The 27,857-nt window shown below is 42.5% G+C and overlaps 1 protein-coding gene across 2 annotated transcripts in view; it reads left to right on the top strand.

The window, feature by feature from the left end:
* Window positions 1-27,857, top strand: part of mink1 (misshapen-like kinase 1) — a 255,643-nt gene that overhangs the window by 162,062 nt on the left and 65,724 nt on the right. For both annotated transcript variants that reach the window (XM_084320845.1, XM_084320846.1), the window contains 4 exons: window positions 16,923-17,002; window positions 17,131-17,234; window positions 18,363-18,454; window positions 21,347-21,492. In XM_084320845.1, the coding sequence (XP_084176971.1) occupies window positions 16,923-17,002; window positions 17,131-17,234; window positions 18,363-18,454; window positions 21,347-21,492 (422 nt within the window). The remainder of the gene's footprint in view (window positions 1-16,922; window positions 17,003-17,130; window positions 17,235-18,362; window positions 18,455-21,346; window positions 21,493-27,857) is intronic.

Below are 27,857 nucleotides of genomic sequence, written 5' to 3'. Positions count from 1 at the left end.
TTTATAGAGCACATTTAAAAACAACAACGTTTACGAAAGTGCTGTACAAGTCCCACAACATAAGAAAAAAAAGAAAAAAAAAAAATTCGAAGCTTCGAATTAAAATCGAAGCTCGGCCCCGAAGCTTTGATTGCCAAAAAAAGCTTAGAAGGTCAGCCCTAGTCGTAACACTTTTGCTCGTTCTCTGCTGAAATGTTTTGCAGTTGTATGTCGGGCAAAAGGGGACCATTTACCCGTCTCGTCATTTAGCCACTGGCGCTGCAGGCTGGGGGGTTCTGAACGTAGACGGCAACAGTGACAGGCTCATCCTGAGACCATCATCCCCTGCAGGCTAGGGGGTTTTGAACGAAGACAGTGACAGGCTCATCCTGAGACCATCATCCCCTGCAGGCTAGGGGGTTTTGAACGGAGACAGTGACAGGCTCATCCTGAGACCATCATCCCCTGCAGGCTAGGGGGTTTTGAACGGAGACAGAGATAGTGACAGGCTCATCCTGAGACCATCATCCCCTGCAGGCTAGGGGGTTTTGAACGGAGACAGTGACAGGCTCATCCTGAGACCATCATCCCCTGCAGGCTGGGGGGTTTTGAACGGAGACAGTGACAGGCTCATCCTGAGACCTTCATCCGCTGCAGGCTGTGGGGTTTGAGGTGACGGAGACGGCGAAAGGCTCATGCTTGCACCTTCATCTCTTGAAGGTGTGAATAGCTGGCGGTTGAAAGCCTGAGCAGTGACAGAGGGTTCCACTAGCCTTGGTCTGTTTTGTTGTTGTTGTTGCTTGCGTAGCTGTCTAAGCTGCGTGGCGTGCAGATGTTCTGTGGCCTCAAGTCGTCTCTCCAACGTAGCACGGCCTTGCTCTGTGGCCTGAAGTTGTGTACGCAGTATGGCCAGTTCTTTCTCCGTCGCCTCATGCCGTTTCTCCAGCCTGGCAACATATTTTTGTATTTTATGGTCCAACACATTAGCCACTAGCGACATGACAATTCCATTACAAATCTCAGAAATGGTTTGTGTTGCTGCGTCTCTAGTCTCTGCTGGTGGTCCCACAATGGACTGCGGCATCGAGGCACTAACAACTGCAGCCTGCACAGAAAAAATGGGATGCAAAATAAATGTTTATGATTTTTCTTTGCATCTTTGACAGTGAACACAGTACTGAATTCTCCCATCCGGACCAATGCAATTTGAAATATTATTATAGAATACATTTACATTTAGTCATTTACCTGACGCTTTTATCCAAAGCGACTTACAAGTTCTGTACGACAAGTCATCAGGGAGGGTACAACTCTTATCAGCTGAGTAACGATGTTCATCAAAGGGTTGCGTGCTACAGTGTAGATTAGTTTATTAGGACAAGTGCATGACATAGAATAGCAGGCTTATAAATTACCTTATTATAGCCAATTCGCACATTTATATATAGGGATGGGTATCGTTAGGATTTTACAATATGGAGACTATTAGGAGACTACAATATGACTACAACGATTTCATGACGGCTTCCTGTCCTCGCATTTCCGGTTCAATGCAATGCATTTCACAATTTCGAACGTTACATTTTCAACAACAGATTGCTGCTAATTAAACACTTCATGGAAACGAAGTAACGTTAACGTTATGTCGAGTTCATACGTGTAGTGTAGTATGAACTTGACATAACGTTAACGTTACTTGAGATCATGTGTACAAAAGATTTTACAATATGGAGACTATTAGGAGACTACAATATGACTACAACGATTTCATGACGGCTTCCTGTCCTCGCATTTCCGGTTCAATGCATGCACGGAGCGAACTTAACGTTACACGTTACTCCGTTTCCATGAAGTGTTTAATTAAGTCCATGGAAGTCCTACTTTTATAGAACAATATTGATATTGATTTATGATGTAATACTTACAGCCTTCTTCTTAACCATGCTAATCTTAGATGGCTTGGAGGTAGGCCCAGGTTTCTTCTGTCCTTGATTTTCTTTTATTGGAGCTGCCATTACGCATGGGCGATCAACAGTAGATCTCTGAATAAAATAAAAAATTATGCATAAATAAATCAGTGAATATACACTACAATCAGGAAGAATACACAAATCACATTATTTCATATAATCAGAAATCTGTTGCATAAAAACATACAGTACCTTCGGTTGTTTGCTGTAAAAGGTTGCCATTTCGATCTGTGCTCAGTAAGAATACTCTATTAGTGATTACACTGAAAAGTTTATCGCTGTGAAATAAAATGTATATGCAGCTGCTAGTCGACCATTGGTGGAGCTCTCACGAAAGCTCCAACGAACCAATTCTCGAAGACACTCTGACGTCCCGAGACCGCCGCCATCTTGGTATTGGGGAAACAAACTGATTTCTATCAAATGTATGCATTGAGCTCCGTTCTTATTACATATTTTATCACATTCTTGTTCATTTCATAACCTTTTCATATAATTTGTTTTGAAAATATTGAGGCCAACACATTTCACTATTTCGAAAACCTTTCTGGTAATTCTAAGTGCATGTTTCCCCCAAGCCATAGACATGCACTTAGACAGAAAGTTAAAAAGACAGGAAGTTGACTTAGAGAATGGGAGACAAATCCATTGTTTATAAAGTCTCATATTATGAAATTTAATGATTTGGTTTATTATAAAACTATGCAAATAATGTACAGAGCTAAAGCAAACTATACTCTATATATAATTTATATATTTTATACCCAGTTTAATCACCTGTACATTAGGGGTGGGACGATACATCGATCCAGATCGATATATCGATCTATTATCAATAATCAAATAGGATCGATGCAACGTAAAAAGATCGATTCTTATTTTGAAAATCCCCTCGTGAGCATATCCGCCCCCGGCCGGAACAACAACATTAGCTCAGCGCAGCTCCGTGTGTAGACGTTAGAAAGCATTGCTTCAGAGTCCGCCTATTTTGCCCGAAATAAGTGCCTGTTGTTTTTTCCCCCACAAGGGGTCAAATGCATCTAAACATGCTTTCCATCCTCGCCATTCCTTTATGCCCACGTCGCGTTAAATACCGAAATTAACGTTGCGTTAGCGTGAGCTAACTAAGCTAAGCAGCTAACCGTGAGAGGAGAGGAGAGAGGAGAGGGGACTTGGGAGGGGTGGGGGCACTGGGCAGTCTACCTTTCTGTGGGGGACTTGGGGAGAGGCATTCTGTGTGTGTGTGTGTGTGTTACTGAGGATGGACAGATAATGTTGATATTTAAACATGAATACATAATAAATGTATTCATGATCATCATGCAACATAAAACAATTGTAGGAAGTTTGGGAGAGGAAGGGGTTTTAGCTTGCGTGTTGTGAGTTCCAAAACATTTTACTTAAAGTTTAAAGCTCAATATATAAAAAGTGAACAGGAGGTCTATTTGTATTAAAAACAATATATTGTTTTTCATTTAAATGTCTGGAAGAGCTAAAAAATAAAAACATCAATTGATATTTCCGTAGCCTTTTTTTAGTTGATCTAAATGTTACTGATTGTGTTAAATGGGCACATAATATTGCCTCATATCGATCGCAGGCACCTGAATCGAATCGTATCGTATCGTGGCAGACTTTGTGATATCGGCAAATATCGTATCGTTGTCCAAAGAATCAATATCGTATCGTATCGTGATGAAACTGGTGATTCCCACCCCTACTGTACATTGTATATTACTATTGCACTTTACTGTTACATTTGCACTCTGGTTAGATGCTAAACGTCTTTTCATTGTACTATACTTGTGCTGTATAATGACAATACATTTTAATTGATCTGATCAAATCAAATAAAAAAAAATTATCTACTTTTTCTCCCCATTTTTTTCCGTTTTTCTGCCATCCCCAATTTCGTATTGTCAAATTCTACCCTCCCCTGTCTCGAACGTTGTTAGGCCATGCCTCCCACAAGCCGGCTGCAATGTGGACGAAGCCTTGCATCACGTGTCCCCTCCGGTACACGAGGAGGCAGCAGTCGCATCTTTTCACCTGCACAGCGCGATCTCTCAGCGGTGAGGGTCTGCGTGGGTGGGTCACGCCGCCCCTGTTGCTTCCTGATTCTGCTGCGCAGGCGCACAAACCGACCTGTAGGAGTCGCTGTCCACAACGTCCGATCCCCACCCACCAGCTTCCCACCCCTAACACTGCCAATTGTGTTAGTATGAACGACCAGCCAAGCTGGTAGCAATGCCGAGAGCTGGGCTCGAACCCAGAATCTCCTGCATTAGTGGCGAGCGCCTTGCCCACTGCGTCACTTAGCCGCCCCTTAATCAAATCAAATATTAAAACCGAAAGCTCTTTCACACCTTAGTTTGTTTGAAATGGTCTGAATCAAAATTGAAATAGTTACTTTTGTTAACTTAACCAAACCTTCTAAACAAGCTATGTGATCATGCCTTTTATTTGACATACTTTTGAAATCTATACCTGCCAACATTATAGGCTGTGAAAAAAGGGACATATTCTGGGGCTTTAAACTGAAGGAGATTAGACTGTCCAAATCACAGGGGTTATGCTGAAATGACCATTGCATAGTCTATTTTGGTAACAAGTATAATATACGGTATACACTTTTGCAGGACATATAATGATTTGGTTTATTATAAAACTATGCAAATAATGTACAGAGCTAAAGCAAAGTTACTCTCAGACGGGCTACAAAGTTTTTTTTTAACACATGCTAATGTTGCATTCCATTTCCTTGGGAAGTCATAGCTGGGAAGAGATAGGGAGAGAGAGAGAGACATGATGGGAAGGAGAGGGGGCGGGGAGGATTATTGGTGTCAAATGCGTCTGGTTGATACGGATGACCATCCACAAGAACATCCTCTCATAGACTGACTTGGCCAGGGCCAAAATTGTTTCACATTGTGAGGTACATTATGAATTGAAAATGGGGGACCCTGATGTAAACAAGACGAAACAATTGTGTGTATTGAGCTGTGTACTGTACCCATTCTGCAATCTGTTTATTAAAATGTTCATTCATTCATTCATTCAAGGCCACCACTGATGGCATGTGTCCAGGCAGGCCTCAGGTACAAAATTATACAATTTTAACAGACCAAGAAGAAAAGTACTAGGGCAAAATCAGAGATATTTGTACATTTTTAAACTGTCTGGCAGCAGTCCCTGCCCACTGTTGTGGAGCCTGATGGCCGCTGGTATGAAGAATGTAACACCTATTAACACCTCGTGAAAGAGAGGGCTGGATTGACTCAAATCTATCATGAGGTTGATGTGGCCATCACTGTACTGTATCTCACTTTCTATACAAATGCTTATTACATATGACTGGGCCATTGGCTCTGGTATTTCCATTGTCACTGTATAGTTTCATGTCTAAATAGTTTGGGGGTAGGCAGGGAGGGGCACTGGTGTGCAGTCATTAGACATTTATTTTGAATGGAATGACTGGCACATTTCCAGCTTAATGGAGTTTCATTAGTTGTTGGGATAACACAGTGTATCACAGTACACATGCTAATGTTGCATTCCATTTGCTTGGGAAGTCATAGCTGGGAAGAGATAGGGAGAGAGAGAGAGAGAGACATGGTGGGAAGGAGAGGGGGCAGGGAGTATTCTTGGTGTTAAATGCGTCTGGTTGATACGGATGACCATCCACAAGAACATCCTCTCATAGACGGACTTGGCCAGGGCCAACATTTTATAATTTTGTACCTGAGGCCTGCCTGGACACATGACATCAGTGGTGGCCTTGAATGAATGAATGAACATTTTAATGAACAGATTGCAGAATGGGTACAGTACACTACAGCTCAATACACACAATTGTTAAGGGGATGCAGACCAGAGAAAGACTTTCGTCTTGTTTACATCAGGGTCCCATGCTTGATTGCAGCCCTGAGAACACTGTTCACATTGTGAGGTACATTATGAATTGAAAATGGGGGACCCTGATGTAAACAAGACGAAAGTCTTTCTCTGGTCTGCATCCCCTTAACAATTGTGTGTATTGAGCTGTGTACTGTACCCATTCTGCAATCTGTTCATTAAAATGTTCATGTTGCATTCCATTTGCTTGGGAAGTCATAGCTGGGAAGAGATAGGGAGAGAGAGAGAGACATGGTGGGAAGGAGAGGGGGCGGGGAGGATTCTTTGTGTCAAATGCGTCTTTAAACTGTCTGGCAGCAGTCCCTGCCCACTGTTGTGGAGCCTGATGGCCGCTGGTATGAAGAATGTAACACCTATTAACACCTCATGCAAGAGAGGGCTGGATTGACTCAAATCTATCTGCCGCATACTAATGGCCGCATAATCAATGATCCATCTGTTTGCTCCAATCATGTTATCAGACCAATCAGATCAATCCACTACTGTACTTTATATAAAGTGTTATAGTACAGTGTCATGTTGTGTTGCTGCCCAAAATGGCAAAAATTCGCAGACAACACTCGAGAGATGTGCGCAGACTTCGATCTCAAGGCATGTCTACAAAACGAATTCAGCAACACCTTGCATCGGTCGGAATCAGCGTTACAAGGAGCACAGTTTGGTGACATTACAAAAGGAAAGAACCACGAGCTAGAGCGCCACCTAAATTGTCTGAGTAAGTATTTGTTCTATCGATATTACAGTAGCACATACTGTACAGTAGTGAAATAATATGTTGCCGTTTCACAATTATGCTCATTCTGTGCTGACAGATAGCTACTGTAGGTTCATTAACTCAGTTAATTAATTTCCTTTATTTTTCTTTCTCTATAGCAATGTCATGGTTTCTATTGACGAGATGACCAAGGCCCGCGACTGCATGGTTGCAAGACAAGTTCAGAGACAGCTGGATGACGTGTTTGGTGTCCGTGTCGGACTGAGTGCGATACAGGGAGCGCGTAGACGTCTTGGCTGGAAATATGGCCAGACAAAATTCTGGCCAATGATCAGGGGACATTTTTTAGAATTAAGACTTGCACAAGCTCACCTATGGCGTGACATATGTGAAACGTGGCATGACGTGATCTTCACAGACGAAAGCACTGTGGCACTCGAACATTTTGCTAGACAGTGCTTTTCCAAGAAATGCCATCGTATGGTTAAACCAGCCCCAAAACACCAATTGAAACTGCATGTTTGGGGAGCGATTTCCAGAATGGGCGCAGGCCCTCTGGTAATTTTCGATGGGATAATGGACAGTGTTTTTTGAGGAATCGATCCTCAAGGCAGCGGCCGGCCCCTACATACAGGCAACATTTGGGAGACGACACAGATTCTTCCAAGACAATGACCCAAAACACACTGCTGCACGACTTTGCATTGAAGCAGAGGGGATTAATTGGGTCAAAATGCCCGCTGAATCTCCAGATCTGAACCGCAGCGGACAAGGCGCTCGTCACCAACGCAAGAGACACTGGTATCGAATCCAGCTGTCAGCGTTGCTTCCGGCTTGGCCGGCTGTCGTCATACTGGCTCGATTGGCAGAATCAGCAGGAGGGAAGCCGGTGGGTGGGTCTGGGTCGCTGTGGACAGCATCTCCTACAGTTCGGTCGGGGCGCCTGCACAGCAAGGGAAGGATCTAAGTAGGGCTGACCTTCAAAGCTTTTTTTTGGCAATCGAAGCTTCGGGGCCGAGCTTCGATTTTAATTAGAAGCTTTGGATTTTTTTTTTATTAATTATAATATATATATATATTAGTGCTGTCAGGCGATTAAAAAAATTAATCTAATTAATTACAGGATTTGTAATTAATTAATCTAATTAATCTCATTTTAATCGCATAACCATTTTATGCCTTATATTCTATAATCATATTTCAAATTGGATGTGTCCGGATGGCAGAATTCAGTACTGTATCTACAAAACCTTCTGTTTAATCATCTTCCATCTATTAATTAGCTTATATTTTTCAGGTCTGGTCAATTTGAGCATAGTGTTATTCACAGTCAAAGATACAAAAAAATTAATTGATATTCTCATTTGGTCCATTATAATTTACTGAAGCCTAGTAACAGACACAGTATTTCTGACACTGGGAATACATTCCCTGAGATCCATAGATGTCCCTAGAATCAGATACCAAGAACATGCAAATGGACCATATAAAAAAGTCTGTAAATGTGTATTCTACGTTCTTATGGAATGAATGAGATTAAAAAAAAAATTATTAAAAAAAATTATTTTTAATACATTTTGAGTTAATTTTCATAGCGCGATAATTTGCTGTGTAATTAATTAATCTAATTAACGCGATAAACTGACAGCCCTAATATTAGAGCTGGACACCCTGCTTCACATTCACACAGTTCCATTCACACCTGGGAGCTGCCCAGTACAACCACAGTTGACACCATTGGCCACTGAGCAACTCCACTGGAGCAGTTGATTTGCATTGGCAGGGTTTGGCCCTGTCTGGTACCCAACGGGAAAAATATTATAGGCACTATAAGTAGACACCGCTACATAAAACAAGCTGGTCTGCATGAGTGACTGGTGGAAGAAGGAGAAATAGAGATAGGACTGATTGAGTCAAGCCATGTCACATAGTTCAAGTTTGAAATGCTTCTTTCTGTTTTGCTCCTGAGAGTGTGCTAGATACTGTACTGTACTGGTAATATTATTTATTTGTGTTAACTTCTGAATAAAACAACTTATTAAACACAAGTACATCTTATTGAACATTATTTTGATATTTCATTACCAATTATCATAGCAAAACAGCTTTTTCAAACAGTCTGTAATGCATTTTGGAAACGGGAGATGGGCTCATGGTGTAATGGGCCACCTGGCCTGAGAAACATAAGGAGGAAAGAAAAATTAAGGACTTACTTCTGGTCATTATTTGGGTAGAATAATTTATTTTTGAATGCCTTCGGCAGATTTTTTATTTATTTTTTTAGCCATTTTAATGTGGAGTCAGAAATCCGTTCTCCCATTCATTTTCATTGAGTCCAATCCAAAAGGGTGATTTACCATCTGGGAGACGATAGGGGGCGCTTTTTTCACATCTGAGCGCCGGCGGTGCCTGGATCTCCAACGGTAGGCTCGCTTGATGCAATATGATTTCAGAACGCGGAGAAAAAAAAAAAAAAAAAAAACGAGAATACTCGTGACGTGGCATTCAGCGGTCGGGGGGGTAAACCCGAGAAAAGCTGTGAGTGTCATACAAAGTGTTAAGGGGATGGTGTAGTGTTTGATTGATTAACTATCTTGATCAATTATTATTATTTTTGTCATACTATCCACTGAACTGTTTTGTGTACGACCTCGATCTTTAGAAAATTGTGCCAGCATCGTTAATATTGCAGGTTGGGGATCACAAGGTAAAGTGTTTTTGATACAAATGTGCTGCATGCATCACGGTTATTTTTCAACGAAGATGCATGCTGTCTGTGTGTCTGCGAATCACAGAGCAGAGTAGGCGGGTCTTCGGGGCAGCATGCTGGGTTGTCTCAACGTAAATAATAATACAGTACATCTCAGCTGATTATCCATAATAAACGCACGTTAATCGAAAATACCACACAATTACTGTACTAATAACAGTTAAATAATCAACAGAAAATCATTACATTACAAAATAATATGTGCATGTCTGTAGTGTGCAACGCTCAATGACACACACACAGCGGTGCGCTCTGTGGGATATTCGTGGATATCCTGAAGAAGAATGTTCTCAGTCAACCGAGGTTCAGTTAATAAAGTTTTATTAACCAAACGGATAGAAATATACACATAGTATTTAGAGAGAATGGCTGAGGCTCTCCTGACGTCTCCGATACTGGTAGATAAGATCCCTATCTCCCCCGTTAGTGCAATCCATAAACCATACTAATTCTCCACCTCCGTAAGAATTCGACACTTCGACACCGTGAGATACCTTATGAGGAAAAGCGTTGTTTTATTGCTATAAACAGAACCTCATAATCAGATGTTGTCAGATGTTATCAAATTGTATCGTCCTTGAAGAGTTTATTCTAATGATCTTTCGGTGTGTTCGTCTATCGTCCTTTTGTGATTCAGTCCAATAGTGTTCAGGCCTGTTCGTTAGCCTAACCCTCCTCGCGTTAGCCGAAGCTACTGTAATGATGATGTGGCATTCTCCCCCCCCCCCCCCTCCGTGGTGGAGGAGGAAGAGTCTCTCCTGGTTCCTTCCCTCCTAGTCTCAGTCAGATATTAGTCTGCCCTACCCGGAACCACTGTCAGCTTTATAGGATCTTCGTCATAGAAACGATAGCCCCGCCCCTCTTCCGGTTGTCAGGCGACGCGCTGTCATGACAACCGCGTTTAACCTTTACACACACTTCAAAACGTTTCTCTACTGTTGCATTAAAGAGGTCACCCCTCTCCCTCGCTCTGGGAGACACTCCGTCTTATCTCAGATGTTCTTCCAAGGAATGTCAACAAACACCCTCGCTGGCAGTGTATTCAATCCACTGGTCACCGTTCTGAACCAACCTCTGCTACGCCAAACACATTTCTGCCCTCTCTGACCTGGCACCGTTAGATGCTACCATCTTTCCCCAATCTATACATCACATACATTGAAAAAGCACCCCAAATCCCTCATTCCCCCCTTTGATTCTTAATCAACCTTAAGAATCATAAATCATTATTCGGTTTTTTTAATTAATTATGCCAAAAATAGCCTGTGGTTGAAGCAAACCAACCCCATCTCTCGTGCACAAGAAACGAAGACGGCCCACGGTCAACCCAGTGATCTTGCTGCCTGATGTCTGTTTGCGCCCCCCTTTGTGCACAAAGGGAACCGAAACCGACCACCAAAACCAACAACATCCAACGACTCATCACAATTGGAGCTCCTCTGTCTGCTCCCAATAATTCTATCCTGTTGTTTTACTCTTTTCCCTCTTACCAACCTTCTATATATATATATATATCCTTCTATACATATATCTTCTATATGAATCCTCCATTTATATCTCATACTCCTAATCAATGAACACCGGACTTCTCGCTGTTGTCTCGTCTCTCGATCTCCTGATTGACTCTGAAAGGAAGTCCCTGTTTGTCCATGATTCACCGCCCGTGCTCTGTTGTTTCAAAACGCTCTCTAAACAGCGTCTCCGCAGGGAAACCCCCTCCGATGTCCGCCTCGTTCTCCCCTGGGCAAACACCGCCTGCGACCGCTGGACTCCGCCTCGTCGGCCGTCTCCGCCCCGTTGGCCGTCTCCGCCCCGTCGGTCATCTCCGCCCTGTCGGTCATCTTGGTTGAGGCTCATCTCCACCGCCGTCGGCCCTCTCCAGACTCTGAAAGCAGAAACACCACGCCGGCAGTTTTTCTGTACACTCGACCCTGTGTTTTCTATTAGTCTACAGAGGCTTTGGGCCTGCAGCTCGTTCTCTATATATTTTTTCCTCTGCAAGCCCCTGCCATGGCCACGCCCTTTCAGAGTGTTGGACGGTGTGAGTGTCCTACAGCCCATGGCGCTATTTGTTCTCTATTAGTCCCCCACCTTCTCAACACCCATATCTAATCCTACAGGGCTGTTCCCTGTTTTGTTGTCTTCCGGCGTGACACCAGCAGCTAAACGATACCCACTCGGCGCTCTACGTTTGTCCCACGGGTGACCCCCAGCGCGCGCCAGTTCTTTCTGGTGACGTGTCCCCTCAAGACTCTGCCTATTTATTAGGTGTGAGAAGGCCCCACTGGAGATCGAACTCCCTCTTATTTCATAATTAAACTTATTTAATAAACCGCATCTCATCTCTCTCTGCAATTCTTATTTAACCCATTCAATAATAAACTATTCAATTAACCTGTATATCAATATTATTATTATGATAATAACATACAAGCGAGCATCGCTCTAACATACAACAGAGCAGGTTGGTTCCCTGCCCCTAACTCACATACGTACTCGTACTATCATCTACCATACAACAGAGCTGTCCGTCGCTCTATACCCTACGGGGCTGTCTACCGTCGTCCTGGAGCTGTCACGTCGCTCTATACCCTACGGGGCTGTCTACCGTCGCCCTGGAGCTGTCCCGTCGCTCTATACCCTACGGGGCTGTCTACCGTCGCCCTGGAGCTGTCACGTCGCTCTATATACCCTACGGGGCTGTCTACCGTCGCCCTGGAGCTGTCCCGTCGCTCTATACCCTACGGGGCTGTCTACCGTCGCCCTGGAGCTGTCCCGTCGCTCTATACCCTACGGGGCTGTTTACCGTCGCCCTGGAGCTGTCCCGTCGCTCTATACCCTACGGGGCTGTCACGTCGCTCTATATACCCTACGGGGCTGTCTACCGTCGCCCTGGAGCTGTCCCGTCGCTCTATACCACACTTTGAGTTCCTTTACAAAGTTCTCACATACACCACCGTGTATACACACAAGCAGTTGGTAATTTTGAAAAAATTAAACTCCTTAATTAACTTAAACTCTAAATATTCCCCTATGGGTAATGGAAACTCCCCAGCACTACCCCCCCCCCCCCCCCTCTGCAATTAAACTCCTTAATTGAATTAAACTCTAAATATTCCCCTATGGGTAATGGAAACTCCCCAGCACTACCCCCCTCCGCCACTAGGTGGCGACCTCCTCCTCCTCCATTTGCTTGTATTATCCCACTGCCCCCCTAGATGGCGGCCAAAACTCAGTCTAGAGGATTGTAGGTGACGTGTCACTTCCTGATTCTAAACCCCTCGTGGCTCTGCGGCCATTTTGATTCGGTGCAAATGGCTACTCTCTCAACAAACGAACGCTGCCCTTCCTTCCAAGGCCTAAAAACACCGCTGTTTTTCCTCTCTTTCCTATCCATTATCAGGGGACGCTTTCTCAGACTAATACTCTTGCCTGATCGGACATAATACACACTGGTACAATCTCCTTTCGACTTTCCTTCTGTTATGAAAACAGTCCCGCCATCAACAATTTTTCGATCTGATTCAGCACCCCCCCCTCTCCTCATCTCTCTCATTATGGCTCCTTCTGCCCTATTTTGCTTTCTTTCGTCATCTATGACTGTTTTGGTTCCCTTTCAGATAACACCTTCGATTTTCAAAACAAAACTGTGCCGCTCTGCTGTTATTCAAACACACTATTACAGCTGGCATGTCAAACTAAATATGTTTACGTTTACGTATGCACTATCTGTTCGTTTTTATTTGGCTTAAAAGATCAAAACAACCGTGTGCACAGTGAACTCACATTTTTGATCGGAGCGATGTTTCCCCTACAGCGCTGGTTCGCCTCCTGACCGCTCGACTCGCCGCTCTCTCCCAGGGCTGGCCGGCCTTGCTTCGATCATGATTCTCCCACACATTGATGACTGTTGTCCACTGTCGCCCCATTATTGAAAAAGTCTTTATCCGTTGTTCTTATCTCTTGCAAATCCGGCTGTCATCAACAACCAACTGTTCCCGTTGTTTTAATCTCTTGCAAATCCGGGTCATGGCACCAACTGTAAGATCCTGATCAAACTGGCCAGTATCACGTCTTCGTCTGTTTGGCCCTCCATAACCCTCCTCGCGTTAGCCGAAGCTACTGTAATGATGATGTGGCATTCTCCCCCCCCCCCCCCCTCCGTGGTGGAGGAGGAAGAGTCTCTCCTGGTTCCTTCCCTCCTAGTCTCAGTCAGATTTTAGTCTGCCCTACCCGGAACCACTGTCAGCTTTATAGGATCTTCGTCATAGAAACGATAGCCCCGCCCCTCTTCCGGTTGTCAGGCGACGCGCTGTCATGACAACCGCGTTTAACCTTTACACACACTTCAAAACGTTTCTCTACTGTTGCATTAAAGAGGTCACCCCTCTCCCTCGCTCTGGGAGACACTCCGTCTTATCTCAGATGTTCTTCCAAGGAATGTCAACAAACACCCTCGCTGGCAGTGTATTCAATCCACTGGTCACCGTTCTGAACCAACCTCTGCTACGCCAAACACATTTCTGCCCTCTCTGACCTGGCACCGTTAGATGCTACCATCTTTCCCCAATCTATACATCACATACATTGAAAAAGCACCCCAAATCCCTCAATACTAACACAATTGGCAGTGTTAGGGGTGGGAAAGCTGATGGGTGGGTCCTGGGTGTTGTGGACGCGTGTAGCTTTATGCCAAGCAAGCAGTGCAAAAATTTACCGTAGTGGCATGCAGTAATGCGCCTTTCATTTTCGCGGAAATAGGCTGTCTATTGCCATTCTCTTTGACAAACTCTAACCTTAACCAGCTCCTTAACAGCGCCTAAACTTAACCGTTCTAACCTTAACCAACTCCGAAACAATGCCTAACCTTAACCTTAACCATAGAAATTATATTGCCATTCTCTTTGACAAACTCTAACCTTAACCAGCTCCTTAACAGCGCCTAAACTTAACCGTTCTAACCTTAACCAACTCCGAAACAATGCCTAACCTTAATCGGCGAAAGAATACACGTTAAAAAAAAATCACGTTAAAAAATATTTTCGATGGGATTCGAACTCGCCAGCAAACAAGCCATAGGATCCACAGCCATGTGTCCTAGCCAATTGAGCTATTTGTTGGATACTGAATAAGGGGCGGTGACTTATATATATTGAGCTCCGCTCGTGTCGCATGCGCGGGCACCTCGCGCGAGCACGCCGGCGCACGCACGCACCTGAGCGAGCACGCCGCCGCCGGTGCACGCACGGTAGCATTTGTCTGAAAAGAAGGGCGCTTTACCGCACTAGCGTGCGGTGACGAATGCGGAAGCATTTTTGCACTGCTTGCTTGGCATTAACGTACAGGCGTTGTGGACAGCGACCCCTACAGTTCGGTCGGGGCGCCTGCACAGCGAGGGTAGGATCTGGAGGTAGTGTGACCTTCCACACGTTACACTCTCCCGGTGAGAATCTGCGCTGCCAGGCTGGCTGCCGGCTGGCTGCACATGCGTCGGAGGAAAGTATGTGACAGTCTCCGGCCTCTCGGACCAACAGTAGGGGGGAGTGCGCAACAACCAGGAAGGGGGTTGGGAATTGGCATAACGACTAACAGTGGGATGGGAGAAAAATCAGAAAAAAGGAGGGGGAAAAAGATAATAAAAAAAAATAATAATAACACGTACGTTATGGCCCGTTTCACAGCTGTATTCAATCGTTTGCCTGCTGGGTTGTCTCAACGTAAATAATAATACAGTACATCTCAGCTGATTATCCATAAAAAATGCACGTTAATCGATAATCAACAGAAAATCATAATCATTACATTGCAAAATAATATGTCCATGTCTGTAGTGTCGCTCGATGATGCTGCGATACACACACACACACACACACACACACACACACACACACACACACACACACACAGCGGTGCGCTCCACTCAATAAAAATTTCAGACTAATTAATTCAATGAAGTAAACCACAGCCGTATATAATGTAGTATTTTTTATTTTCCATTTAAAATGTATTATGATATAAAACGATAGTTCACCTCATGTCGAGCGTGATCAGTTATCCCTCTCTCCACCGTGTAACTCGACTCTCCCTACTGGTTGAACCAGGCAGTGCTGCGTCACAAAGTATTTTCTGTGTTTTAGCCTACACAAAACATAAAAACTGCATTTTAATGTCACTGGAAAACGCCTTCCAGTGTGGAGAATCTTTCAAAACTCAGTTTTTAATTTAAAGGCAACCTAGATTTACTACATCATTACACCGTCATGCGTGTGCCATTATCCCAACGTGCAAGAATAAGCCCAATACGCATGCTCCTAATGTTCTTCTCTGGTGTTTGATAATCAAGTCTTATGACACTTTATCACTACCTACTGGCCTGGTATGCTTACGTGAGCGTTTTTAAATAGTTTTTGCGTTGTTATGTGGACGAAGAGATTTTCTAAAACAGTGGTGTGGGTGGACATTTTTTAATTTCCTATAAAAAAAATTTAAATGGAGGGGGGGAATGCGTACCCGCAGAAAATACTGTGATTTGCGATTTAATTAAATAAATGTGTGTGTGTGTGTGCACCCTGAATGTATGCGAGTGAGAGCCTGTGACTTCTTGCATTAAATGTTCAAATCCAAGCCGTTAAAGAGACGTGTGTATATATGGGTATAGGCATTATATTTGCGCACATAATGTTGCCAATGGTTAGGGAAAGTAATCATTCTACTTACTGGTCACGGTAGTCTTCAGTAATGTTTGGATGGTTTTCCAATTTGTGAATACATTTGTTGAAACAATGTCTTTGTTGGCAGACAGCTCCTTCTTATCAACACTGCTATCTAACGTTAGCAAGCTAAGCGTGCATAGCTTGACCTGTGTAACGTTAAGTAACTTGTGTTCCGCTGGGAAAAACCATATGTACTGTATACAACTTGGTTGAATCCAAAAGTCCATTTGTAAACTTTGTATTATGAAATAAGACATTCCGGGGATGTCTGGTCACAGTACTATTCTACCTGTGGTGCATGTGATTCAGGATGTCTGGTCACAAATCAAAGTAACTATGGGAAGTTATTTGGGTCAAAAAGGGTAACGTGATTAATTGTTTAAAAGATTTAAAAAAAGAATAAAAAAAATGTACAAGTTAATATTGACAGTCTTATTTTTTTAAATGTAAAAATCGCATGTGGTTAAGTTTGTATGTTTGAGTTGATATTTTCCTTGATAACCAAGCAAGTAGACTCATGACACCATTTATTTATTATATTGCAACCGCAATATTGTCCACAATAATCACAATCGCACTCTTTCACCAAATCGTGCAGCCCTAGTTTGTATCATCTCTGCCTGTGTCCCTGGGTCAGAGAGCCCTGGAGAAGCCACTTGTGTCCCACTGCCACAGACACCAGTCTGTCGTCGGTCTTGTTTTACGACATTCTTCTGTCTGCATGTGGGAAACACGATATTACAGATTTGATTTGAAATTAAATCAACGAATCGATTAGCCAACAACATCCTATTACTATTATGCACTCAGAGTGTCTTTAGCCCCAGACAGTTCTATTAATTTGACGTTGTCCTGCACAGGTTCCCCAGAGGACGGCCTCCATCGCCACGGCTCTTAACACCAACCTCACCTCTGGCATAAGGCATCCTGTGAGAGCCAGGTAATGTACAAAGGACACTATCACATGAGATGTTCCCCTGGGTGTATATAACCCTCTTCTTAAGTGTTGGGATATCGGATGCCTGAAATGAGATTAACGGATCTGTCTTCTCATATATACCCTGGCAGCAACCCAGACCTCAGCCGTAACGACCGCTGGGAGAGAGGAGATAGCATGAGCATCATGTCCAACCTGCCACAAACTGGCTCCCTAGAGAGGCATCGTATCCTCAGTGAGTCCCCTCTGGCCCCTAACGCCATTCCACACTCATAGGAAATCCAGTTTTTCTTTCTTAGCATAATGACCTTCTGACCCTTGCACAGAAGAACCATATAACTTTGTTTTTAAAATGTTCAGACAGCCCATGTATTTGCAGTTGTATATCCAAATCACTTGGGAGTGTGAATGTGATACCAGAAAGCACTCAACCTCTTTAACTATGAATGAACACTCTTAAACTTACCATCTTTAGATAATAAAGTACTCAACCTCTACTGTCTTTAACTATGAATGAATACAACACTCTAACTTACCATCTTTAGATAATAAAGTACTCAACCTCTACTGTCTTTAACTATGAATGAACACAACGCTCTAACTTACCATCTTTAGATAATAAAGTACTCAACCTCTACTGTCTTTAACTATGAATGAACACAACACTCTAACTTACCATCTTTAGATAATAAAGTACTCAACCTCTACTGTCTTTTAACTATGGATGAACACAACACTTTAACTTACCATCTTTAGATAATATAGTACTCAACCTATGAATGAACACAACATTCTAGCTTAACATCCCAACTTTTGCTTTTCCTTTTGCACAAAAATATTGCTCGGCAAAGATGGGAAATATGTATGAATACTTGTATGACATGTACCAGCATTTACACTTCACTGCACCAGATCTCCAGTGGTGCTTAGGAAAAGATGGCTGATAAGACATAGCTCCTGCTCTTTCCATTTATACAGTGTTTCCACCAGCTTGGATACCAAGATTGATGGTAACCTGCTAAATGAGGAAATGTGATTTGAATAAAGATGTTGGTGACATAGTGGAGGCTCAGGTGAAGCCACATAACGTGCTTTGCAACGTCAATAGCAACCAGATAAACAATTAATGTAGACCGGGCTTCTAATTGAGACCTGCCTATTATTTTTAACACGTAAAAACACAAAGCCTTTATTTGGGACATGCGTCTATTTGGGACTCTGCTTTTATTAGAAGTTTTATGGTACATATATCTATATATCTCTGCTTTGTGGTTTTACGGTACATATAACTCTGCTTTTGTTAAAAGTATATATCAGATTATTGCCAACACACACACGCCCTAATGACGATGGTTGTTTTCAGGTTCCTCCAAAATGGACTCTCCTATTCTATCCCACGACAGCCGGCACAAGCCAGGAGAGTCTCGTACCTCGTCCCGTCCTAGTCGCCCTGCTGTAAGTGTACACCCACCCCCCCATATAACCTACTCTCTTATTACTAAACATTATACTGGCTCTCCACTTCTCACCTGTAAAAGTTGTTCTGAGACAATGTCTGCATGAGTCTGTGGAAAATGTTCACCTCCAGTCTAATTTGTACATCTCATTACTGGAGATCATGCCTGTCTTTAACACATTGTGTTTGTAGGTGTATACTGTGTGCTTTTCAGCTGATATCAGCCTACCTTACGAAATTATTATTCACACCACAGTACAGTAAAATTTTAGAAACTATACGACCTAGTGTTTTTCTCAGTGGTGAATTACCTACATGCCTGGTGACTTTCAAACAACATTCAAGTCTTTCAGGGTGTTTTCTACCCTTTTTCAACATCAATGTCAGTGTGACTGGTGTTTAGTAAGATAATTTTAGCTAAAACACACCCCATACACCTACGAACACAACATTAGTTAAAGACTGGGCAAATCTCTGAGAAGTCAAAATTATACTGGTAATATATAGTTTATAGGTGGTGCTGTAGATAACATATTTATGTAGAGTAATTATTTATAAAAACAAAATGAAATGATAATAATACAATATAATGCATCCACAGAGCTTTTAGAAAGATGCTAAATAAATGTATTGCTTCCCCCCCCAAAAATATTGATTGATTCATTTATATAAGAAAAATATATATATATATATATGTTGCAAGTCCAAAATGAACATGTTGCAGGCCATGTATCCCCTCCCTACTTCCCATTTCCCCCACATGTAACGCACCTGATTGGATAAATCATATGCTTCTGCTTTAGTGCAACATCTAGTGGCTGAATGTTATCTATAGCACCTTTAACATTAGTGTTGACCTCCGGTTCTTTTCACCTGGTTTCATCCTCTACCTGTTTCCTTCCTCTGACAGATTGATGTACTAACTTTAGCTTCTCTCTCCTTCCTCATTCCACCTCTCTCGCTGTCCTTTTCCTGTACATTGTCTTTTTAACCCCACACCATCACCCCATTCTCTCTGTGCCCCCTCCCCCCTCTCGTAAACATGTTGGTTCCCTCCTTCCTACACGGCACAGAGTTACAAGAGAGCTATCGGCGAGGTTAGTATCCATGTTTGTCAGTTGGGCTTGTTTGCTGCTCTGTTCGGGTTTCCATGTACGTCTGTCTTGGAATTCAGGGTGGAGATCTTTGGGGGCCATCATCTCTAAAAAAGAATGTGCAAGTTATGACTTGTTGTTGCTATACAATAAACTGAATTCCTGTTTTTCTGGGGCATTTGGATCCATAATCCCCTTCAGAGACATATTTTGCTGCTGACTAGGGCTGAACGATTAATCGATTTTAAATCTAAATCACGATTTGGAATGATGCAATTAGCAAATCGCAAAAAAATAAATAAACGCTATTTTTTTTTTTTTAACCAGGAAGTCTCATTGAGATACAAGATCGGTTTGGGAGAGGGAGGTAAGGGGTTTTAGATTGTGTGTTGTGAAGTTTAGACTTCAGAGAGTGAGAGTAAAGTACAGAAAAAAGGTACCATTGGGTACCGGTATCGATTCCCAGGTAAAAAGAAAAATATTCAGGCTCGGTGTCCCGAAAAGACCCACCACGTATGCCAGATGCAAGCCGCTTTTTACAATAAACCTCTGTGGGGCTGCTTTAAAAAAATATATATATTATAATCGCAAATTTAATCGCAATCACAATATCTGTCAGAAAAATCGCAGTTAGATTATTTCCCAAAATCGTGCAGCCCTACTGCTGACCGATTCTGAGCTCTGCCCTCTCTTGGTTACTGTTGCTATGTTCGGCCAATCATCACTGGAAATATTTAATAAAAGTGACTTTCAAGAAGATGTGCACTCTGTGAAGGAAAATGCATAATCTCTCACATCGCAGTCGATCTCTGGACCGAACATTACAGGTTCATCAGTGGCCTTTTTCCTGACTGTATTTTTGTATTGTATTTTTCAGTCACATTGAAAGTACATACAGTAATAAGCCCAAAAAACCATATCAAATCACACAGCATATCAAATCATAACAATAAGACAACAAGACGAGGCAAAGGGCAAAGATAACAAATCAATTAAAACACGTACAACTTGATTGACAAATGTTGGAGATCAAGGTTTTAAACTAACAGAAGGGAGAATCTAAAGCTTTAAGGACTCTTGGGAGTTCATTCCATGAGCTAGGGGCATCATACATGTAGCTAAATGCAGGTTTACCCTATTCCGAGCAAACTCTGGGGACCTTAAGGACCAGCCAGTCACTAGAACGGGTTCAATAGGTACCAAAATTCTATTCCAATAATGATGTAGTATTAGGAGGTAGCTTATCAATAAGGGCCTTAAAAATGAATAAATACCAGTGTTTGTAATGCCTCTCCGTCAGAGATGGCTAACCAACCTTCTCATAAAGGACACAATGATGAGTGTCGTATCCATCATTCGTGATGAATCTGAGGGCAGAATGATGGACTAATCCAAGGATTTAAGGGTTGAGGCCACAGCATGTCTATACATTTTGACAACTCTCTTCCTACCAATCAAAGCAAAGCTGGTTTGGTTTCTGTATAGGAAGCCAATTTTATCTTACTGAAAATTTTATTAAGCAATCAAGTGTCTCTGTTGCACATTCCACAGGGATATCCTCCAACTGGGGATATCCTCCTCATGGTAGAAAACCCAAGTGTTGTCCATAGAAAAGAATGGCTCCATGCTCAAGTTCAGTCAGTTCAGAGGGTGGTGTTCCTACCTTTCATGAAGTGGGAGGAGCCTGCTGCTGTAGTTGCCATGTGTATGAAGTGGAGATCTGCACGTTTTATACACGTCTTCCACCTGTTCCAACTCCCCTCTGTTCCCCTAAAATCCCAGTGTGTGTGTTTTCAGGACCATGGCTTGTACGCTAAGGAGCGTGCCGAGGAACAGCCGAGGCCCCCCGTCAAGGCCAACGACTACTCCTCCTCCTCAGACAGCAGTGACAGCAGCGAGGAGAGTGGAGAGGGAGCGGAGGAGGAGGAGAGCCCCACAGACCGGTGAGTAACAGCTAGGGAGAGAGGAGGAGGAGGAGGAGAGCCCCACAGACCAGTGAGTAACAGCTAGGGAGAGAGGAGGAGGAGGAGATACAGACTCATGAGTAACAGCTAGAGAGAGAGGAGGAGGAGGAGGAGAGTCCTACAGACTAGTAGTTTATTCAGTCATCATCTCACACAATACAATATACACCATCATTAACAATATTTGATTTTTACAGTGACTGAAAAGGTACAGACTGAGGGCTTGGATCCACCTGCCGCATATTTCTGGGCGCAAGCATCTTTTGGCAATTGTTCCCAATGGGGAGGGAGCGTATGCGGCCGCATGCTGCCGCCTATAGGAAATGCGCTGCAGTCGGCTTCTTTTTTCAGCGCTTTTCAGTTTTTTTGTGCAGCCGCACCCAGCGTTTAACTCTTTCAGTGCCCACCACGACATAACACGTGTTATCAGCCCGCCCCCTGAATGCCCACCACGACAATTAGCGTGTTATTTTTTTATTAGCTATCTGAATTCATATTTCATCAATCGAGTTTCCCGTTGGTAAACTAGCCCCATCAGAACAGCGTGGAATATGTGTTTACAGTATGTAGCATTGGATCAATAAAAGTAGGGATGCTCGATATTGGCTTTTTTACCTATACCGATATTGTCCAACGCTTAATTTCCGATACCGATATCAACCGATACCGATATATGCAGGGTTCCCCCCCCCCCCAAAACGGAATAATTTCAGGTAATTAACCCTTTAATTGCCAAGGACGACTTTAGACGTCATTGCTCGCCATGCTTAATCTGCCAATGACGTCGTACAGCGTCTTTGAGATCAATATTTCAAAAATCTGTCATGGCAATCATATTTCACCCACAGAGACTTGAGACTTGCTGTTGATCTCCTCTCAACTCTCCAACGGTTCAAGACCGCCATCTGGTGGCCGATCGGCGAATCGCCAAAACCTGAAGTGAGCGGCCGGAAGTGGTGCTCACCCATATTTCGTCCAGCCACTCGCTATCGCTCGTGGGACTCCAGCTTGATACACTGGATAGCGATCCGTTGCCAATAACTCGATAAACAACATGATTTGGACGTATATAGTATTATACAACCTGGAAATGGATCGCATATATCAACATCCCATAATAGCGATCTTTCTGCTCCACGCTGATCACCCAACGGTCAGAGGAAGCTGCGGTGAGTTTCAGCGTGTTTGATTATTATTATCCATATAAACTGCTCTGATCTATGTATCACCCATACTACATAAATGATTTAACGTCGGCCACGGACTTATAAACCCCCCCCCCCCCCCCCCCCTCCGGTCACCAGCAGATGATGAGGCATGACGTTTAGGACCTTGTACAATTGAAATTTGTAATCTGACGTCAATCGGTATCAAACCACATTTGATGATCTAATATATGTATTTATGGCTATAACTCACGTTCTGCAGAATGCTGCAGAAAACTATAAAAACATATTTATACTTTAGACCGTATTTTAGTATGAATATGTGAATGAAAAAGTAGAACGTTGCTACATCCTAAACGATAGATACTTGACGTTGAATGGGCCATAGTAATGTCAATTTAGCAATACAATTTAAAAAGTTATAGCCCTGCAAAGAAGGGGAACATCTCCATAGACAAATAGAGCTGGCAGAGGATGGTATAAGGATGGATATAAGCGTGGCAGAGAAAGGGTTAACATTACATATGTCTTGTTGTGGAATTAACATAACATTATGCATACTTTTGACAATAAATAAAATCAGAATTTGTTCTTACTTGCTTGTCTGGGTAAATAACAACAGTAAGAAGCATTTTGTACAAAAGTATTCTGTACTTCTGTATGACAACTATTAAAGAAACTTGAAACTTGAAACTAAAAATGTAAAAAAAAATATATATGTAAAACCGATACCGATATTTTCCGATATCACATTTTAATGCCAATATCGGCCGATAATATCGGTAGGCCGATAATATCGGACATCCCTAAATAAAAGCGATCGATTTTTGGAATGGCGATCAGGAATTGGAATGATCTTTTTGGAGAACATCTGATCTGAGGTAAGGAATCTATTTTACAAGTCTTGGGATAATCAGAGTTGTATTCGCTGAGCTCTCAGCGTTCGCCCTATGTGTGTGTGTGCGCGATGGCTTTGAGGAAATCAGGGAATCGATTTTTCAGATCGCCTATATAGCGTGCATACGTACACATATACTATCGATAATCTAGCGTTTATTTGAAAACTATTCATTAATAGGCTGAAAAATGACAACGTTCTAGAATATTCCAGTAAAGGGCTATTATTATCATGGAATCTTTTTATTTTCCTTGAAAACGAGGGCTTTTCAAAATGCTATAAAACGAAAATGAACCGATAAAAAAACAATCCGCTTCGACAATGTTTTTTTTTTTTATCCACTTTTTCTCCCATCCCAATTTTCATATCGTCCAATTCAACCCTCCCCTGTCTTCGAACGTTGTTTCTTGCCTCCCACAAGCCGGCTGCAATGTGGACTAAGTCATACATAGCACGAGTCCCCTCCGATACTCGAGGTAACAGCCGTCGCATCTTTTCACCTGCTCGGCTCGTTCTTTCAGCGTCGGGGGTCTGGGCTTTGGAGGGGCCCCGCCCCCGAGGCATCCTGTTCGAGCCCAGTCTCCAGCATTCGTTGCGAGCGCCTTGCCCACTGCGCCACGTAGCCGCCCGCTTCGACAATGTTGACTGGAAAATGAGTAATTGATAAGCGACGGGCAGATTAGACACATAGCCATAATTTAAAACATAGATTAGGCGTTATTAACCCTAACATTGAAGTGGATGGTGGGCTTTCAAGCACTAAATCGTGCGCCCCCTGCTGGCACTGAAAGTGTTAAAGTTGAAACTTTCGGAACTTTTCAGAGTGATGCGCTGAGCGCATTTTCAGACAACCAATCACAGCCAATCATATCTACCACTCTGTTTGTAACCTGACACCGGAGTTGCCTGCCTGTCTACCCACAAGAGACAGGAGCAGTATGAGGGCACAAATACACTAATAACTACACTAGGGCTGCACGATTAATTGTTTTTTAATCGAAATCGCGATTTCGAATGATGCAATTATCAAATCACCAAGCCTGCAATTAATTATTATTTTTTTAACCAGGAAGTCCCATTGAGATACAAGATCTCCTTTGCAAGGGAGACCTGGCCAAGATGACAGCAATAACATTTGCAATACATCACACAGCAATAAAATGTGCGCTACATCACACACGAACATAATAAATGTGCATGTATACAATATACAATACATCACATGTAAACACAAAAACACAAAGCAGAATAGTCTACATACATGATAGTAAAAGTGTATAATACAGGGTAATACAGTAATTTTGCAGTTGGGACCCGACTACAGAAAGCAGCAACATTCTTCTTGTAGGAAGTTATGTAATACAGATTTAAATTCACCAAGAGAGAGTGGATAATGGTCCTGTAGCCCATTCCATGCCCAAGGTGCGAAGCTTGAGAAAGCTGTTCCTAGCTAATAAGTCCGTGGCTGACATTAAATCATTTATGTAGTATGGGTGATATGTTGATCAGAGCAGTTTGTATAATAATCAAACACGCTGAAACTCACCGCAGCTTCCTCGTAGCGTTGGGCGATCAGCGTGGAGCAAGAAGATCGTTATTATGGGATGTCGATCTAGTTGGTCCAGTTCCAGGTTGTATAATACTATATACGTCCAAATCATGTTGTTTATCGAGTTATTGGCAACGGATCGATATCCAGTGTATCAAGATGGAGTCCCGCGAGCGATAGCGAGTGGCCGGACGAAATAAGGGTGACCACCACGTCCGGCCGCTCACTTCCGGTTTTGGCAATTCGCCGATCGGCCACCAGATGGCGGTCTTGAACCGTTGGAGAGTTGAGGGGAGATCAACAGCAAGTCTCAAGTCTCCGTGGGTGAAATATGATTGCCATGACAGATTTTTGAAATATTGATCTCAAAGATGCTGTACGACGTCATTGGCAGATTACGCATGGCGAGGAATGACGTCTAAAGTCGTCCTTGGCGATTAAAGGGTTAATGTAGAAAAGTAGGAAAACGTTGCACTATAAAAACGAACTGGATAGTTGATGATAATAAACATTTAACTTCATTAGCTGAAGTATTCTAAAATCATTTAAGCCATTCTCCTTTTCTGTGTGTGTGTGTGCACGCGTCTCATATCTGGTCTGACATCAGAGGAGTTTGATAGTATTTACTGAGGATTGCCAGATAATGTTATTTAAACACAAAAAAAATTATAATACAAAATAAATATACATGATCATGCAACATAACATTTTTTTTGTAGGAACAGTTTGGGAGAGGGAGGTAAGGGGTTTTAGATTGTGTTGTGAAGTTTATTTCAGAGAGGGAGAGTAAAGTACAGAAAAAAAGGTACCGTTGGGTACCGTACCGGTATCGATTCCCAGGTCAAAAGAAAAAATGTCAGACTCGATGTCCCGAACAGACCCACCGCGTAGGCCAGATGCAAGCCACATTTTACAATAAACCTCTGTGGGGCTGCTTAAAAAAAATTATAATCTCAAATGTAATCGCAATCGCAATATCTGTCAGAAAAATCGCAATTAGATTATTTCCCAAAATCGTGCAGCCCTAAACTACACGAATACACTAACAAAAAGCAAAGGGCGAACTGTGGTGTCAGGCAATAACTATATATATAATTAATATACAATAAAGTGTATTAAAATATGCTATGTGCAAAACCGCGGCAGTAAAATACGATAAAAAGATGGCTGTCGCTAGATTTCTTTCTCTCTGTCATCTCGCTACAAGATGCGCTTCATCCCAAAACTACCGGCGCACTGCCAGTGTTTTTCAGCTGGAAATGTGAGCTAGGTGACGCATGCCCTGAAGCATAATGCTTATATATGCCTGTCCTATATTCTTAACAAAAATAAGACTCAAACAGTATTCTAAAAGAAAATAGCAAAAAAAACAGTATTATTCACCCTTGTAGTTTTCAACAATAGCTTTACAAACCATTTTCTTAAAAACCAAAAGCGAATTACTCATTCTTTTTTTTTAACTTAAATTTTTATTAACAGTTTTAGACAAACAGCACTTACAAAAAAAAGAAACTAACATCACAATAAAAACAAAAAGAAAAAACAGTGCACATAAATATTTACATGGGTATCATGGTTAGTTGTCTGGTTAGTTAGTTGTCATGGTTAGTTGTCTGGTTCCCCTACAATTGTTTTCCAGGTACTTAATACAAAGGCTGATTGTGTTAAAACAGGCATAAACAAGTAATTCCTACTCAAAGATGATAAATACTGATTAAGGCATGTATGTGTGATCTGGGTCCAGAGACCCTCCTTGAGCTTCTTTCTTCCCTTATCCTTCGTCCTTTCTTTTTTTTTCTTTTTTTTTTAATTAACTTTCACTTTGCCTTTTGATTCACCCATACACAAACCACATCATCCCTGAATATTAATATCACACCGTTAAACAGACATAAATAATAAAGTATAAAAACATAAAGCAATTGTAATACCCCCAAAAAAATAGAAAATGCTAACTAAAGCATAGTTGTGTGACATGGGTTCAGAGACCCTCCTTGAACTTCTTTCCTCCTTTACCCTTCGCCCTCTTTTGTTGCATTTGGTTCTTCCTCTGTGATGTCGTTTTCGTTCCCTTTATAATCCTCCCACTTTCCCCATCTTTCCCCAAATTTTTCTTCCTGTAACCTCAGCATGTGTGTTATCCTCTCCATATCCTGTATTTCTTCCACTATTCCTACCCATTGTGCTATTGTCGGTGGGTCTTCCTTGTACCACAGTCTCGTTATTGCTTTTCTGGCCGCTATCAACATTATCTTTATTAAATATTTGTCCCCCCCTTGTATTCCCTCGTGTGTCAGGTCTCCTAAGTAAAGCACCAGTCCTGTTTGTGGTAACCTGTATCCTAATATTCTGATCATTGTTTCCCCTATCTCCTCCCAATACCCCTTCAGCTTCTGACATCCCCAGAATATGTGCGTGTGATTTGCCCCCTCCTTCCCACACATCCTCCAGCATGCTCTTTGTGTTGGTGCATATTTTCCCTTCAGCTCTGGGGTTATAAAGAATCTGATTATGTTTTTCCATCCAAATTCTTTCCATATCCTCGATCCTGTTGTTGAATGTTGCACCTCGCATATGTTCCCCCATTCCTTCCCTGTTATTCCTATCTCTAGTTCTCTCTCCCATTTCTCCCTTATATAATCGGTCGTGTGTCCCTTGCTGGTCATTATAGCCCGGTACAGTGCTGATATTACCCTTCCTTTCCCTCCTTCGTATGCCCTTACTATCATCC

The sequence above is a fragment of the Notolepis coatsorum genome (genome assembly GCF_963971535.1).
Source record: "Notolepis coatsorum genome assembly, chromosome: 8".
NCBI lineage: Eukaryota > Metazoa > Chordata > Actinopteri > Aulopiformes > Paralepididae > Notolepis > Notolepis coatsorum.
Note: the sequence above shows the minus strand (reverse complement) of the source record. Positions and strands in the feature narration are given on the sequence as shown.